The sequence below is a fragment of the Triturus cristatus genome, chromosome 11 (genome assembly GCF_964204655.1).
Source record: "Triturus cristatus chromosome 11, aTriCri1.1, whole genome shotgun sequence".
NCBI classification, from domain to species: domain Eukaryota; kingdom Metazoa; phylum Chordata; class Amphibia; order Caudata; family Salamandridae; genus Triturus; species Triturus cristatus.
This window is the reverse complement of record NC_140594.1, coordinates 29,988,108-30,003,080: the sequence shown is the minus strand read 5'-3', so window position 1 is coordinate 30,003,080 and position 14,973 is coordinate 29,988,108. Positions and strand designations below refer to the sequence as shown.

The window sequence follows — 14,973 nt, the reverse complement described above, 5'->3', positions numbered from 1 at the left end:
CTGACCCTGTCTGCCGCATCTGATACCTGACCTTGTCTGCTGCATCTAATACCGCCCCTCCCTAACCCTATCTGCTGCCTCCGATACAGCCCCTCTTTGAGCCTGTCTGTTGCATCTGATACCGCCCCTCCCTGACCCTGTCTGCTGCATTCGATATGGTCCCTCCCTGTCCCTGTCTGCTGCATCCGATACCGCCTCTCACTGACCCTGTCTGCTGCAGCTGATACCACCCCTTCCTGACCCTGTCTGCTGCATCTGATACCGTCCTTCCCTGATCATGTCTGCTGTATCTGATACCGCCCCTCCGTGACCCTTTCTGCTGCATCTGATACCACCCCTTTCTGACCCTGTCTGCTGTATCTGATACCGCCCCTTCCTTTGTGTGCGTGGGTGAGGAGCTTGAAGGTTATCCTCTTGTTGACGGGGAGCCAGTGCAGGTCTCTCAGGTGGGCTGTGATGTGGCTGTGGCGGGGGATGTCGAGGATCAGACGTGCGGAGGCGTTCTGGATGCGTTGCAGCTGTCTCAGGAGTTTGGCCGAAGTTCCTGCATAGAGGGCGTTTCCGTAGTCCAACCTGCTGCTGACGAGGGCCTGGGTGACCGTTCTTCCCGTTTTGGTGGGGATCCACTTGTAGATCCTGCGGAGCATGCGGAGGGTGTTGAAGCAGGAGGAGGAGACGGCGTTGACCTGCTTTGTCATGGAGAGGGTGGAGTCGAGGATGACCCCTAGGTTGCGTGCGTGGTCGGTGGGTGTTGGAGCTGTTCCCAGTGTGGTCGGCCACCAGGAGTCGTCCCAGGCCGAAGGGGTGGAACCGAGGATGAGGACCACCGTCTTGTCCGAGTTCAGCTTCAGTCGGCTGTTCCTCATCCATTCGGCGACTGCCTTCATTTCTTTGTGGAGGTTAGCTTTGGCGGTGTGAGGGTTTTGGTGAGGGAGAGGATCAGCTGGGTGTCATCGGCATAGGTGACGTTGAGGTCGTGCTGTTGGGCGACGTGAGCGAGAGGTGCCATGTAGATGTTGAACAGCGTTGGGCTGAAGGATGAGCCTGGGGGTATGCCGCAGATGATCTTGGTGGCATTGGAGCGGAAGGGGGGGAGGCGGACGCTCTGTGTTCTGCCGGAGAGGAAGGATGTGGTCCAGTCCAGGGCCTTCTCTTGGATCCCGGCGTCGTGTAGGCGTGTTCGTAGTGTGCAGTGGCAGACCGTGTCGAAGGCGGCTGACAGGTCCAGGAGGATGAGGGCTGCTGTTTCTCCATTGTCTAGCAGGGTCCTGATGTCATCGGTGGCGGCGATGAGGGCAGTTTCGGTGCTGTGGTTGCTGCGGAACCCGGACTGTGATGGGTCCAGGATGACCTCGAGGTAGCGGGTCAGTTGTTTGTTGACGGTCTTTTCGATGACCTTCGCTGGGAATGGGAGCAGGGAGATGGGCCGGAAGTTCTTGAGGTCCTTGGGGTCCGCCTTGGGTTTCTTGAGTAGGGCGTTGATCTCTGCGTGCTTCCAGCTTTGCGGGAAGGTTACTGTCTCGAAGAGATGTTGATTACTTTCCGGAGATGGGGTGCGATGGTTTTGCTGGCTTTGTTGAAGATGTGGTGTGGGCATGGGTCTAATGGTGATCCGGAGTGGATGGCGTTCATAATCTTGCTGGTGTCCTCGTTGTTGATGTTGGTCCAGGAGAGCAGGCGGTTGGTGCGGGTGGTGGTCGTGGGGGCAGAGGTCTCAGTGGTTGTCGGGGCGGTCGTGGCGTTGAAGCTGTCGTGGATGTCGGAGATCTTGCGGTGGAAGAAGGTGGCCAGCGAGTCGCACAGTTCTTGCAAAGGTGGGATGTCGTTGGTGTTGGAGAGTTCCTTCACGATGTTGAAGAGCTCTTTGCTGTTGTGTGCGTTGTTATGTAGGCGGTCTGTGAGTGAGACCCTTTTGGCGGATCTGATGAGGTGATGGTGTCTGCGGGTGGCAGTCTTGTGGGCTACGTAGCTGTCCGGTGTTCGTTCCCGGATCCAGTTCTTCTCCAGTTTTTGGCATGTTCGTTTGGAGGCTTGGAGGTCTTCGGTGAACCAGGTGGCTTTCTTGCTGGTGGAGGAGGGTGAACATTCCCAGCCCTCTTCCAACGCACCGAGGACACATGCTACCTCACTCCTCACACTCCCTCTCCATGTGTTCGTCCCCTAGAGCTCTGTCTCGGGTCCTTGGCTCTTCTCTGCACCTCTCCTCTTGGTTAATTATCTTTACCATTGGCTGGCCCTCTTACATGTATGCTAATGACATGCAAATGATCTTCTCATACCCACCATGCATCGCTCATTACCGCATTTCAATCGCCCCCTGTCTGACAGCAATGCGACATTAGGTGCTCTCTGCTCTCCTAAAGTCTACATTTCCTTCGTCCGACCACGGCCTCCTGTCTCCTCCGGAGGTGTCACAACAAGGAGGAGGGCAGGGGTGCACTGTGCCCCAGTACCCCCTGCTTTTTCAAGATCCTGCGCTCGTGCTTTATAAACTGTGCCTAGATGTATTAATCAATCTATACATCTTTGCTTATTTGAAATGAAGCTGCTGGCACAGAAAGGCCACAAGACGGCGCCAGATACTGCATGAGAAACCAGGGGGGCACTTACTTCTGCTTGGACTCCGGCGCTCGTGTCACCTGCATGAACAGGGAAGGAGGGCCGCATCACGCCCACATGTAGAGGGCCACACGTAGTTTATACCCAAGTCCCTCAAACATTCCTGACAAGCCTGGCCTCCACCTGTTTATTCCCATCCTAAAGCCCCGCCCACGGCCCTTCAGCCACAGAGCTCTCTGTGACAAGATGTAGGACAGTAGGATCTGCTTCACATGGATAGCCCCACTTTTTGCTGGTGTTTCACTGTTTTTTTTACCTTAGTCTGGTTGTGGCCCTGCTAATCATGACCCCAGCCTAGCTGCTTCCTCTCTAAAATGGTTTGCATGTACATTAGGTGCATTTCTAATTGGATTCTGGAGTGCCTTATAAGCCTCTAGTATATGGTATACTATGTACCTAGGGCATAGGTACCTCAGAGGCCTACCAGGGGCTGAAGCATGTATTATGCCACTCCTGGGAAGCACTCCAAAATGGCACCACAGGTCTGCTACTGCAGCCTGGGTAAGGTGGTGCTTGCACCCCTTACTGTGGTATAGGCTACCTATATCAATACCATTGCACACACATATAAAACCTATAAATCACTCCTATGGCAGGCGTTAACAATCCTGAAGGCAAAGTGCTTGGTTTTTATGTGAGAGGGTGCCCCTGCATGAGCAGAGCCCCTCTGCAGCGTTCAGAGTACCTCCTCTGATGCTGTTTGTGGTGCAGCCGGACCATATACTCTTAAGTGCATTATAACCTCGCGGTAAAAGCTAACTTTGGACTGGCTGCACGGAAACATGTTGTGTTTGGTGTCAAACGCTTTGGAATACTACCCCCCCACCAGTTCTGGTGGCGGGGGTAGCATTCCACCCTTCTAGAGGAAGAGACATGTTCACACTGGTCTAACCCGGTAAAGACTTTCCACAGCCCTGGCAACACAAAATGGATGCCACAGACACAGGTCTGGCCTCCTGCTGCTGACCAAACTCCAGCAGGGGAGGCCTGGACAATAGGTTTCCTGTCCCAGGGAGGTGTAACCACCTCGCCAGACAGGCAGATGTGTATTGGGGCTGGGCGGCAGCGCTCTCTGGTGCTTTGAAGTCCTGCACTGGGGGCACACTTGGTGTCCCTGTGCATAGTCCAGTTCAAACCAGTTGCAGGGGCTACATGCCCCTGCTCTAGTGTGAAACTGGACAAAGGAAATGGGTTTAACTGCCCCTCTTTCCAAACCCTCCCATAAGTGGGTCCCTAGAGTATGTCCAACCCCCAAACTTTGTATAAGTATGGGAACCCAGTCCATGCGACTTTAGATTACCCTGGACAAAACTCCGCAACATATATCCTGGACCTTCGATGTTCTACTTTAACTAGAAGACTGAATGAAATCCAGCCACTGATAATTACTCTATGGCACATTCCAATCCTTTGTGTTTTGCATACTAATCCAGGCAGATCAGCCTTGGCCCTGCTCCAATAGGAAGAGTCCAGCCTGAACAGCCAGGCCACGCCCCCTCTGAATGGGAACACAAGCTCTCAAGACAAGTTTCAGCCTAGTAGGGCCTCATTACTGTGGTGCAAGTGCATCCTAGTGAACAGTGAATAAAGGGCCCATGTCTGAGCATGCCCATCACACACCCATCATATGGCCATCGCACGCACATCACACACTGATCACACATCCATCACACAGCCATCATACGCCCATCACATGCCCATCACACACCCATCACACGCCCATCACACACCCATCACATGCCCATCACACCTGTTGGACAGGCCACACGAAGGGCTTGCTCCCTCCCCGCACGACAGGGCCCGAGCTCCGGCCCACCAGGCATAACCCACGAAAAGCACCTGTACCCCGTCTCCCGACGGATCTTCGGCCCTCGGACCTCTACTCATCACGGGGCCCAGCCCCACCGGCTCCCCCGGCCGGTTCAAGCCGCCATCTTGGGCCCTGCACCCCGAGGCCGCGTGGCCTCGGCCCGACCCTAACCCCGGGCCTGGCCGGCCCCGACATCCCGGCACCACCCTCCACCCAGGAGGTGAGCGGACCACTTGGCAGGTCAATGGGAGAACGAAGTGTCAAGAGCTCTTCCCCCCGCCAGGTGCCGATCGCCTCCAGCTCCCCCCAGGCGCTGGCTCCACCCCCTGCTGGGTGTCTGGACACCTTCATCCCGGGCCCTCCGACCTCCAAGTGCGAGGGTCCGGACATCAAAGGGCGCCTGCCCTATAACTGGGGCAACTCCGGAGCAGGAAGGCAGTTGTATCCTGGAGTCGAGAGACACCGAGAGAACTCAGCCTTGACGGACTACTGGCGCTGCCGTAGCCCGCTCTTGTGAACCATCGTCCTGCCTGCTGGCGCTGCCGCGGCCTTCTGCAACATCCATCCTCGTCGGGACCTGCTGGCGCTGCCGCGGCCCGTTGTAACGACCATCCTCGTTGGGACCTGCTGGCGCTGCCGCGGCCCGTTGTAACGACCATCCTCACCGGGACCTGCTGGCGCTGCCGCGGACCGTATATCGACCATCTTTCCGGGACCTGCTGGCGCTGCCGCGGACCGTGTACCGACCATCTCAACCGGGACCTGCTGGCGCTGCCGCGGCCCGTACCAACTAAGCCACCAAGCTCGAGGATTGTGAGCTAGTCATCATCTCATCCGAACTACCTGACTGGTAGACAGACTGTCCCGCTACCCCTTACCCTGCTTTGAGAGACTTGAATCGAGGGGACCCCTGAGTCCAGACCTCCTTGTACCATTCAACCGTACCTTAAGAAGTGCTTATAAAGAACACTGAACCTTATCTGTGTGTGGTATCTGTCTGTGAGGGGGAAGTTACTTGTCTGTACGATCGCTGGAGACGGCTCTCCCCGGAGACCTCTCCTCCTGACCCCGGCCGACCCTCCCGGTCCATCTACCCTTTCTAACATTGGTGGCCAGCGGCGCGATCCGAATCAACGCATAATCGTACAGAGAGTAGCTCACCCCACGACAAAAACACGATGTCAGCCAAAGATAGCAGCTCCACCGAGAATTTCCAAATGGATAAATTAGAAGAATACAACCACCGCGAACTGAGACAATTCTGCATAGAACTTGGCATTGCTACCACCGGCCTGAGTACCAAGGATGATCTAAAGCACGCCCTAGAGTCGTGGACAGAAACTGGGGTCGCCGGACCCTCCGACCAAAGCAGCATCACACCAGAGGGGAACGCCACGGCTCCCGAGGAGCGGGGAACGGGCCTCTCGCAGGAGGAGATCCGAGAAAGAGAAAGAACCAGATTGCACGAGTTGGAAATGGCACGACTCAAGATGGATGGGGAACTCAAGTTAGCTGAACAGAAACTCAACCTCGAGCATATGCGGCTCCGAGACGAACGAGAAGAGAAGCAGAGACAGAGAGAGCTGGAGGAGAAAAAAATAACGCTCGAGCACGAGCGCCAACTAGCGGAGATAGAACTTCGGAAACAAAATAAAGAACTGGGGGTGCCTGAGCGACCACACACCCCGGGGCCAATCGAGAAAAAAGTCCACATCCCCAAGGATGTTGTCCGCGAGTATGTCCGAGAAGACGACATACAACAGTGGTTTAAAGCCTACGAGATCGCCATGACCTCCCACCGGATCGACCGGAGTGATTGGGGAGCCGGACTTTGGGGGAGGTTTATCAACGAGGGTCGCGATGCCCTACTGCAGCTCCCAGATCACCAAATGTCGTCCTACGACCACATGAAGGCTGCCCTCCTCACCCGCTACGGCCTCACACCCGAGATGTACCGCCAGAGGTTCAGAGATTGCACCCGGATCCCAGGTACAACTTGGGTAGAATACGTGAACTATTTCAGCCGTGCCTTCGAGGGTTGGATAAGGGGGAGCCATGTCACCACTTACGAACAACTCTTTAACCTTATGGTATGGGAGCACCTGTCGAACAACTGTTTCGTCGAGCTCAGGCAGCACCTCCTCGACAGTAAGCTGACTGACCCCCGGCAGCTCGCCGCCGAAGCTGACCGATGGGAAAGCACCCGAGTGGGCCGGAGGGGGCCACACGAACAGAACAGAAGCAACCCAGGCCAGCACCGTCCTCGGGGAGGAGGAGGGGGCCAGGGGCGAGGGAGAGACGCCTTGCCAACAACACCCGTGGCCAGCACCCCGCCTCCGGCCGGCCGGGGCAACCCCCCGTGGCGTCCTGGGGCCCGAGCCAACGTCACGTGCCACCGATGCCAGCGAGTCGGCCACTACGCCAATGACCCGAGCTGCCCGCAGAACCAAGCACCCAAGCCCCGCCAGGTAGCTGCCGCCGCCCTGGGGGAAGAGCGATCATCGGAGGAACCAGAAGAGTATGAGCCGGCCCAGCAAGAGTGGGAGCCGGCCGCCATGGTCCTGGCGTGCTTAGGGGGAAGAGACATGGTCCCGCGGGCTCCCCTACCCGCTAACACCAGGAAATACGGTCAGTGGGTGACCATTAATGGACAGCGAGCCGAGGCCTTGCGTGACACAGGCGCCAGTGTGACGGCCGTCCGCTGTCACCTGGTGAAGCCCGAGCAGATCCTGCCGAACATTCTCTGCCCCGTCCGCTCGGCAGGCAACTCTGAAAGTATGTGTCAAATGGCCTGCGTCCCATTCGAATGGGGAGGGGTCTCCGGCCTGTTGAAGGTGACGGTCCGGGACGATGCCCCCGTGGACTGCCTCCTGGGGAATGACCTCGAGAGTTCCCCGTGGGCCACCGTTGAGAGAAGGGAGCACCTGGGGATGCTGGGCCTCCCGGACTGGGCCTGCATAACCACCCGGTCCATGGCCGCCCGTGCCGTCCCTCGATCAGAAGAACCGGAATGGCCGGCACCTCCGCCCCCGGTCGCCCCAGTAGAAGACAACGACAAGGCCAGCCTCCCAGACCCGACGACCGAAGGGGACGCACAATCCCAGGACCTTCCTGACCTGGCTCAGTGGCGTCAAGAAGGGGGGCCCACCCAGGAACAGTTCCGCCAGGAACAAAAGACCTGTCCCTCCCTCGAGGGACTCCGCCAACAAGCCAGCGCCCAGAACGCAGGGGACTCCACCGGAACTCACTGGGTCTACTGGGATAACGACCTGCTATACAGCGAGCAGAGAATCGCCGAGCTGGGGGCCGGTCGAGTACTGGTGGTACCTCTCCGCTTCAGAGACTTTCTGCTCAACCTGGCACACGATGTCCCCCTGGCTGGACACCTGGGCCAGGACAAAACGTACAGCCGCCTAGTGACCCACTTTTTCTGGCCGAAAATGAGGAACGACGTCCTGAACCACTGCCGATCTTGCCCCACATGCCAAGCCAGCGGGAAGAGTGGTCGGAAGCTGAAAGCCCCTCTGCAACCCTTCCCTGTGGTCACCACCCCGTTCGAGAGGGTGGGGATAGACATTGTGGGGCCTCTGGACCCCCGCACGGCACAAGGACACAGGTTCATCTTAGTACTGGTGGACCATGCCACCCGCTACCCCGAGGCGGTGCCTCTACGGACCGTGACAGCTCCGGTGGTTGGCCGGGCCCTAATGGGGATCTTCTCCCGGGTAGGCTACCCCCGAGAAGTCGTCAGCGACCGAGGCACGAACTTTATATCCAAATACATGAAGTCCCTCTGGCAACAATGCGGGGTCACCTACAGATTCACGACCCCCTATCACCCCCAAGGGAACGGACTAGTGGAGCGGTTTAACCGCACTCTCAAGGGGATGATTGGGGGATTGGAAGAGCCCCTCCGTCGCCAGTGGGATGTACTACTCCCGTGCCTCCTCTTCGCTTACCGAGAAGTTCCCCAGAAGTCCCTCGGTTTTAGCCCTTTCGAACTCCTGTACGGGCACCCTGTGCGAGGGCCCCTCAGCCTAGTAAAAGAAGGTTGGGAGATGGCCCCCCTAAAGACCCCTCCAGACGTCTTCAAATACCTCCTGGCCCTACGCAATCAGACCCGGCGCTTCAGACAGATGGCCAAGGCGAACCTCGAGGCCAGCCAGGAGGACATGAAGAGGTGGTATGATCACAATGCCTCCTCCGTTGAGTTCGAGCCTGGACAACAAGTATGGGTGATGTCCCCCACCGAACCATGTGCCTTGCAAGATAAGTGGACGGGGCCCTTCAAAGTGGTCGAGCGCAAAAGCCCCGTCACTTACCTCATCGACCTGGGGACCTCCCGGAACCCCCTCCGGGTCCTCCACACCAACCGACTCAAACCACACTTTGTGCGCTCAGAACTCAGCCTCCTGATGGCTACGGACAGTGGGGCAGAGGAAGACTCCGAACCCCTCCCGGATCTTCTGAAAACTCAGGAGAATGACGGCTCCGTGGACGGGGTCCGGCTCTCTGACGCCCTCACTTCGGAGCAACGCCAGGGCTGCCGGAACCTCCTGCTGCAGTTCGCTACCCTGTTCTCCCTCACCCCCGGGGTCACCCCTTGGTGTCTGCACGACGTGGACACCGGGGACAGTCCCCCTGTCCGACACCGGGCCTACCGCGTACCAGATCGGGTACGGGCCTGCATACAGGAGGAAGTGGCCAAGATGCTCACAATCGGGGTCATCGAGCCCTCGGACAGTCCCTGGGCCAGTCCGGTTGTATTGGTTCCCAAAGCCGCTGCCCCCGGCACCGCACCTGAACTGAGATTCTGCGTCGACTACCGGGGCTTGAACGCTGTCACCCGGACCGACGCTCATCCGATTCCCCGAGCAGACGAGCTGATCGACCGGCTGGGGACCGCCCGCTACCTCAGTATCTTCGACCTAACAGCGGGCTACTGGCAGATCGGCCTCACACCCAGGGCTCAGGAACGGTCAGCCTTCTCTACCCCCGATGGCCACTACCAATTCAAGGTCATGCCCTTCGGCATGAAGAATGCCCCCGCCACGTTTCAACGCCTCGTGAACCAGGTCTTGGCGGGGCTCGAAGAGTTCAGTGCTGCCTACCTGGACGATATCGCTGTATACAGCCGCCACTGGCCCGACCACCTCCGTCACCTCCAAGAGGTCCTACAGGCCCTCCAGCGGGCCGGTCTCACAATTAAGGCCGGCAAGTGCCAAATTGGCCAAGGGTCTGTGACCTACCTTGGGCACCAAGTGGGAAGCGGGCTGGTGGCCCCGCTACAACTTAAGATTGCTGCCATCCAGTCCTGGCAGCCCCCCGTCACCCAGACCGAGGTCCGAGCCTTCTTGGGGCTCACCGGCTACTACCGGCGGTTCGTGAAAGACTACGGCAGCATCGTGGGGCCCCTCACGGGTCTCACGTCCAAGAACCAGCCGAAGCGGATTAACTGGACCCCCGATTGTCAAGCGGCCTTCGAGAAACTGAAGGCCGCCCTGTGCACCGCCCCTGTGCTCCAGGCCCCCGATTACAGTCAGGAATTCGTGGTACAGACCGACGCCTCCGACCACGGCATCGGGGCCGTCCTTTCTCAGCTAAACCCCGAGGGTCATGACCAGCCGGTGGCCTTCATCAGTCGACGTCTCCTGGCCCGAGAACAGCGCTGGAGCACCATCGAGAGGGAGGCATTCGCAGTGGTGTGGGCCCTCAAAAAGCTCCGGCCCTATCTCTTCGGTACCCACTTCCGGGTACAAACCGACCATCGACCCCTGCAGTGGCTGATGCAGATGCGGGGGAAGAACCCAAAACTCTTGCACTGGTCCATTTCCCTGCAGGGAATGGACTTCCCTGTGGAGCACCGACCAGGCCAAGACCACGCCAACGCGGACGGCCTGTCCCGCTTTTTCCGCCTCGACGAAGAGAGTCCCCAAGGAGATGGGTGACTCTCCCCGCCTTCAGCTGGGGGGGACGCATGTTGGACAGGCCACACAAAGGGCTTGCTCCCTCCCCGCACGACAGGGCCCGAGCTCCGGCCCACCAGGCATAACCCACGAAAAGCACCTGTACCCCGTCTCCCGACGGATCTTCGGCCCTTGGACCTCTACTCATCACGGGGCCCAGCCCCACCGGCTCCCCCGGCCGGTTCAAGCCGCCATCTTGGGCCCTGCACCCCGAGGCCGCGTGGCCTCGGCCCGACCCTAACCCCGGGCCTGGCCGGCCCCGACATCCCGGCACCACCCTCCACCCAGGAGGTGAGCGGACCACTTGGCAGGTCAATGGGAGAACGAAGTGTCAAGAGCTCTTCCCCCCGCCAGGTGCCGATCGCCTCCAGCTCCCCCCAGGCGCTGGCTCCACCCCCTGCTGGGTGTCTGGACACCTTCATCCCGGGCCCTCCGACCTCCAAGTGCGAGGGTCCGGACATCAAAGGGCGCCTGCCCTATAACTGGGGCAACTCCGGAGCAGGAAGGCAGTTGTATCCTGGAGTCGAGAGACACCGAGAGAACTCAGCCTTGACGGACTACTGGCACTGCCGTAGCCCGCTCTTGTGAACCATCGTCCTGCCTGCTGGCGCTGCCGCGGCCTTCTGCAACATCCATCCTCGTCGGGACCTGCTGGCGCTGCCGCGGCCCGTTGTAACGACCATCCTCGTTGGGACCTGCTGGCGCTGCCGCGGCCCGTTGTAACGACCATCCTCACCGGGACCTGCTGGCGCTGCCGCGGACCGTATATCGACCATCTTTCCGGGACCTGCTGGCGCTGCCACGGACCGTGTACCGACCATCTCAACCGGGACCTGCTGGCGCTGCCGCGGCCCGTACCAACTAAGCCACCAAGCTCGAGGATTGTGAGCTAGTCATCATCTCATCCGAACTACCTGACTGGTAGACAGACTGTCCCGCTACCCCTTACCCTGCTTTGAGAGACTTGAATCGAGGGGACCCCTGAGTCCAGACCTCCTTGTACCATTCAACCGTACCTTAAGAAGTGCTTATAAAGAACACTGAACCTTATCTGTGTGTGGTATCTGTCTGTGAGGGGGAAGTTACTTGTCTGTACGATCGCTGGAGACGGCTCTCCCCGGAGACCTCTCCTCCTGACCCCGGCCGACCCTCCCGGTCCATCTACCCTTTCTAACAACACCCATCACACAACCATCACACACCCATCATATGCCCATCACACACTGATCACACACCCATCACACACTGATCACACACCCATCACATGCCATCACACACCCATCACACACTGATCACACACCCATCATACGCCCATCACACACTGATCATACACCCACCTCACGTCCATCATCTACCCATCACACGCCTATCACACACTGAGCACACACCCATCACGTACCCATCACATACCCATCACACACCCATTGCACTTAGAGCGCCACGTGTTGAGTCGATTCCATGTGGGGGAGTTTGTAATTCATTGCGTTTCAATTCCAAGGAATAAGATGGCAGACACCCTTAGACATCAGCACACTGTTTTCCCATAAGTGTGAAGTGCTTGATAGCCCAAGATATAAAGTGCAGGTGGTGGTTCACATATAGCAGTTGCTACAGACTCTCACCGCACACACCTGGGTGGTGATCTCAGGGCTGAAGGCACCTTTGAGAGCCCAGCCATGGGCAGTCCACACAAGCGGTTGGCTCCAGGCATTAGATCTTACCCACCACATGTTCTTCTCTGTCCCACAGCAAAGAGCTGAAGGTAATGACGTGAAAGACGCCTCCATGAAGCCCCCGAGCCAGCGGACCCCCACGAAGACCTCAGAGAAGGCTGGCCCACCTGCCTCCACCAAAAAGAGCAAGGTAGAGTGCAATCCGTGCCCACCCAATTTTGCCTGAGCCCATGTGCCAAAGAGGACCCTTGTTGTCAGGTGGGGTCACCACCCCATCTCCTCCACATGTGATCATTGGTCCAGGTCATGAGGCTCGTCTGTGACATGTTCTGCTTCATCATGTGTGCTGCACCTTCTTTGAGCGGGCCTCTCTCTGGATGCATGTTCTGAGTCTGCTGTCCTTTCTGGTCGTTTTTATACCTCCCAGAAGGACCAGTAGGGAAGAGTATGGTTTCAGATCTAGTGTGCTGGTTGGACTGGCATCTGTGACTTCTTGCTGTTAGTTGGGTTCTGGGGAGAGCAGTTTGTGGAAGGTGGTGAGTCAAAGGGGCCTACGGGAGTTCTAATAGCATTGCTGAATTTGAGCCGGTGGTATCCGGTGCTCTGCACTGATACTTAAATTTCAGCACCGGTTCTGGTGACAGACCACCAGATGGTGGCACTGTCTGTTTAATTTTGAGATAAGCACAACAAACAGTGTTTGTTAAGCAAAATCGCATTGAAAATGAATACCAGCCTCTCACGCCATTATTATAGCTTGTGTGAGGCCTGAAATAGTCTGAATTGCCGAACTTGTAGGACTGCTATGGTCAGGTGTTATCAGGGCTTTAAGTGAGATGAAAAAACTGGGGGTCTCTCAAAGGGGCGTGGCCGATGTAATTAAGGGCGTGGCTTAAAACACGTCAGGTAAAAATCTGTGCTCAGCATAGCGTGCCGCTGACTGGTGTTTTGCTGCTTCTGTCCATACATCCAGATATATAATACAATAAGTAACATTACACCTACAACAAGGCAGGACTGTTGGCTTTGTCAGTGGTTGTTCCTGCTTCGTTGTACGTCAGTTCTGACATGATGAGGCTATGAAAGAGCTATGACGAGTCTCTTTGAAGTTACGAAGTTACATCAGAGGCGGTGAAGGGTGGTTCTGCTGCAGAGGTAAGATTTTTCTTTTCACCCTGAGTGTGAGGGCAAGATTGTAAGTGCCGGTGTTCACCCCCGGCAGGACCCGGCCTACTTAAAGCCCTGGGTGTTATGCTGGGACTGTCATTGGCAGAGCTGGCAGGGGTACTATATGATGCAGGCTGCAGTGGCCTTGCAAGAAGGGCTCTGGCACTGAACGTTCTTACAAATTAAGCACAGTCTATTAGGGTCTATTCTTGTAGAGCACTGGTGGGACGGCGTTGTGGTGTGTCACATTGTAGTGCAGTCTCGCAGAGTATGTGGCCTCTACACAAAGTACCCGGAAATTGCTTCTCAGCATCAGTGGGCGTTAGTGGAGGGGTTTTCAGCAACTGGCCCCAAAACATGACACATTCTGAGCTCAGTAATGCTAATTTTAGAAACGTATCAACATCCTTGTGTTGTGGCCCTGTGTTATTGGCACTGTGTGGAAGGATTGGAACACACATCCATTCACTGAGGACACATCCAGGACTGGTGCCTTGAAGAGTGAGGTCAGGCTGCAGGATTAGGGCTGCACGTGCCATATTGTGAGGGATAAGAGGGATAAGGCTGCGTGGGGGTGCTGCTCACACCTGGAAGTGCACAGCCTGTGCTGGCAGACTCTCCAAAGGGGCGGGGCCGGGGCGCCCTGCACGAGCGCCCCAGCACATGCCGCGACTGCACCCCAGACCCTATGTGCATGCATGATCAAGGAATACTGCACAGGGGCTGTGTTTGGAAAATGTCTTTGTTCGAGTTCATTGATTATAAGCACTGTTACCAGATTGACATATTTCGAACCCATAATGCTTTTTTTATGAAGGGTATTTTAATATAAATGGTGATAGAAGTAGCTTGTTTTTATGTAGCTCTTCAGGTTACATTTTTAACATTTCCAGGCTCTGTTAGTACATGGCGGTTCATGCCCAGGTAGGGCCTGATTACGATGTCGGGGACACCGTTGCGGATTGGAGCCGCCCGACCATAGGTCGGCGGTTCCGGCCGCACAATTTGGATGCAATTATTGTCTTTAAGGTGAAAGGGATGACGTGGGTCATTACGATGCGTCCGACCGACAGCGTAGCGGGAATGGAACCGCCCGACTATTAGTCCACACGCAGTATAAGGATGCAACCGACCTATGGGCGGTCGGAATCATCCATTTTTCAATGGCAGCTTGTGCGGCGGCGGGAAAGGCCTGCAGCACAAGCGCCCATTAAAAAAACAGTGCAGGGATGTTTAGGGGGGCAATATAGGTGCCCCCCCAAGCCCCATAGCAGAGGGCCCTGGGGAAGCAGGCCCTGCTAGGGGCCCTCCTAGTCACTATCGAACAACCTGGAGCCCTCCTAGTCACTTTCGAACAACCTTTACATGTCGGAAAGGCGACATGGAAAGAGTGTTGGAAAGTGACTTCATAATCCTGATGGCGGAGTCGAGGCTGGCTCTGCTGTCATTATAGGATTATGTGTGTTTCCGACGCTCCAACGGGCTCCTTGAACCTGTCAGAAGCGCAGCGGACGGTCCCACTGGCCAATGCTTGCGCAGTAGCATCGCAATGCTGCGGGCAGAATGCAATGGCAGATGTCGGGCAGACCGAAACCAACAGTCGGTAGGTTGCGGTCCGCCCGACATCATGATCAGGCCCTTAATGACATCAATGTATCAACTTGGCAAGGATGAGAGATGGGGCTATCTTTGCTGGGATTGAAGTGCATGCCTCAGAGACCAATCAATGAGACAAAGA

At 57.0% G+C, this 14,973-nt stretch overlaps 1 protein-coding gene across 8 annotated transcripts in view; it reads left to right on the top strand.

Annotated features, from left to right (window-relative positions):
• The window catches only part of RIMBP2 (RIMS binding protein 2), a 1,529,140-nt gene that overhangs the window by 165,328 nt on the left and 1,348,839 nt on the right, over positions 1–14,973 (top strand). For all 8 annotated transcript variants that reach the window (XM_085633657.1, XM_085633660.1, XM_085633661.1 and 5 more), the window contains exon 3: positions 12,145–12,258. In XM_085633657.1, the coding sequence (XP_085489783.1) occupies positions 12,145–12,258 (114 nt within the window). The remainder of the gene's footprint in view (positions 1–12,144; positions 12,259–14,973) is intronic.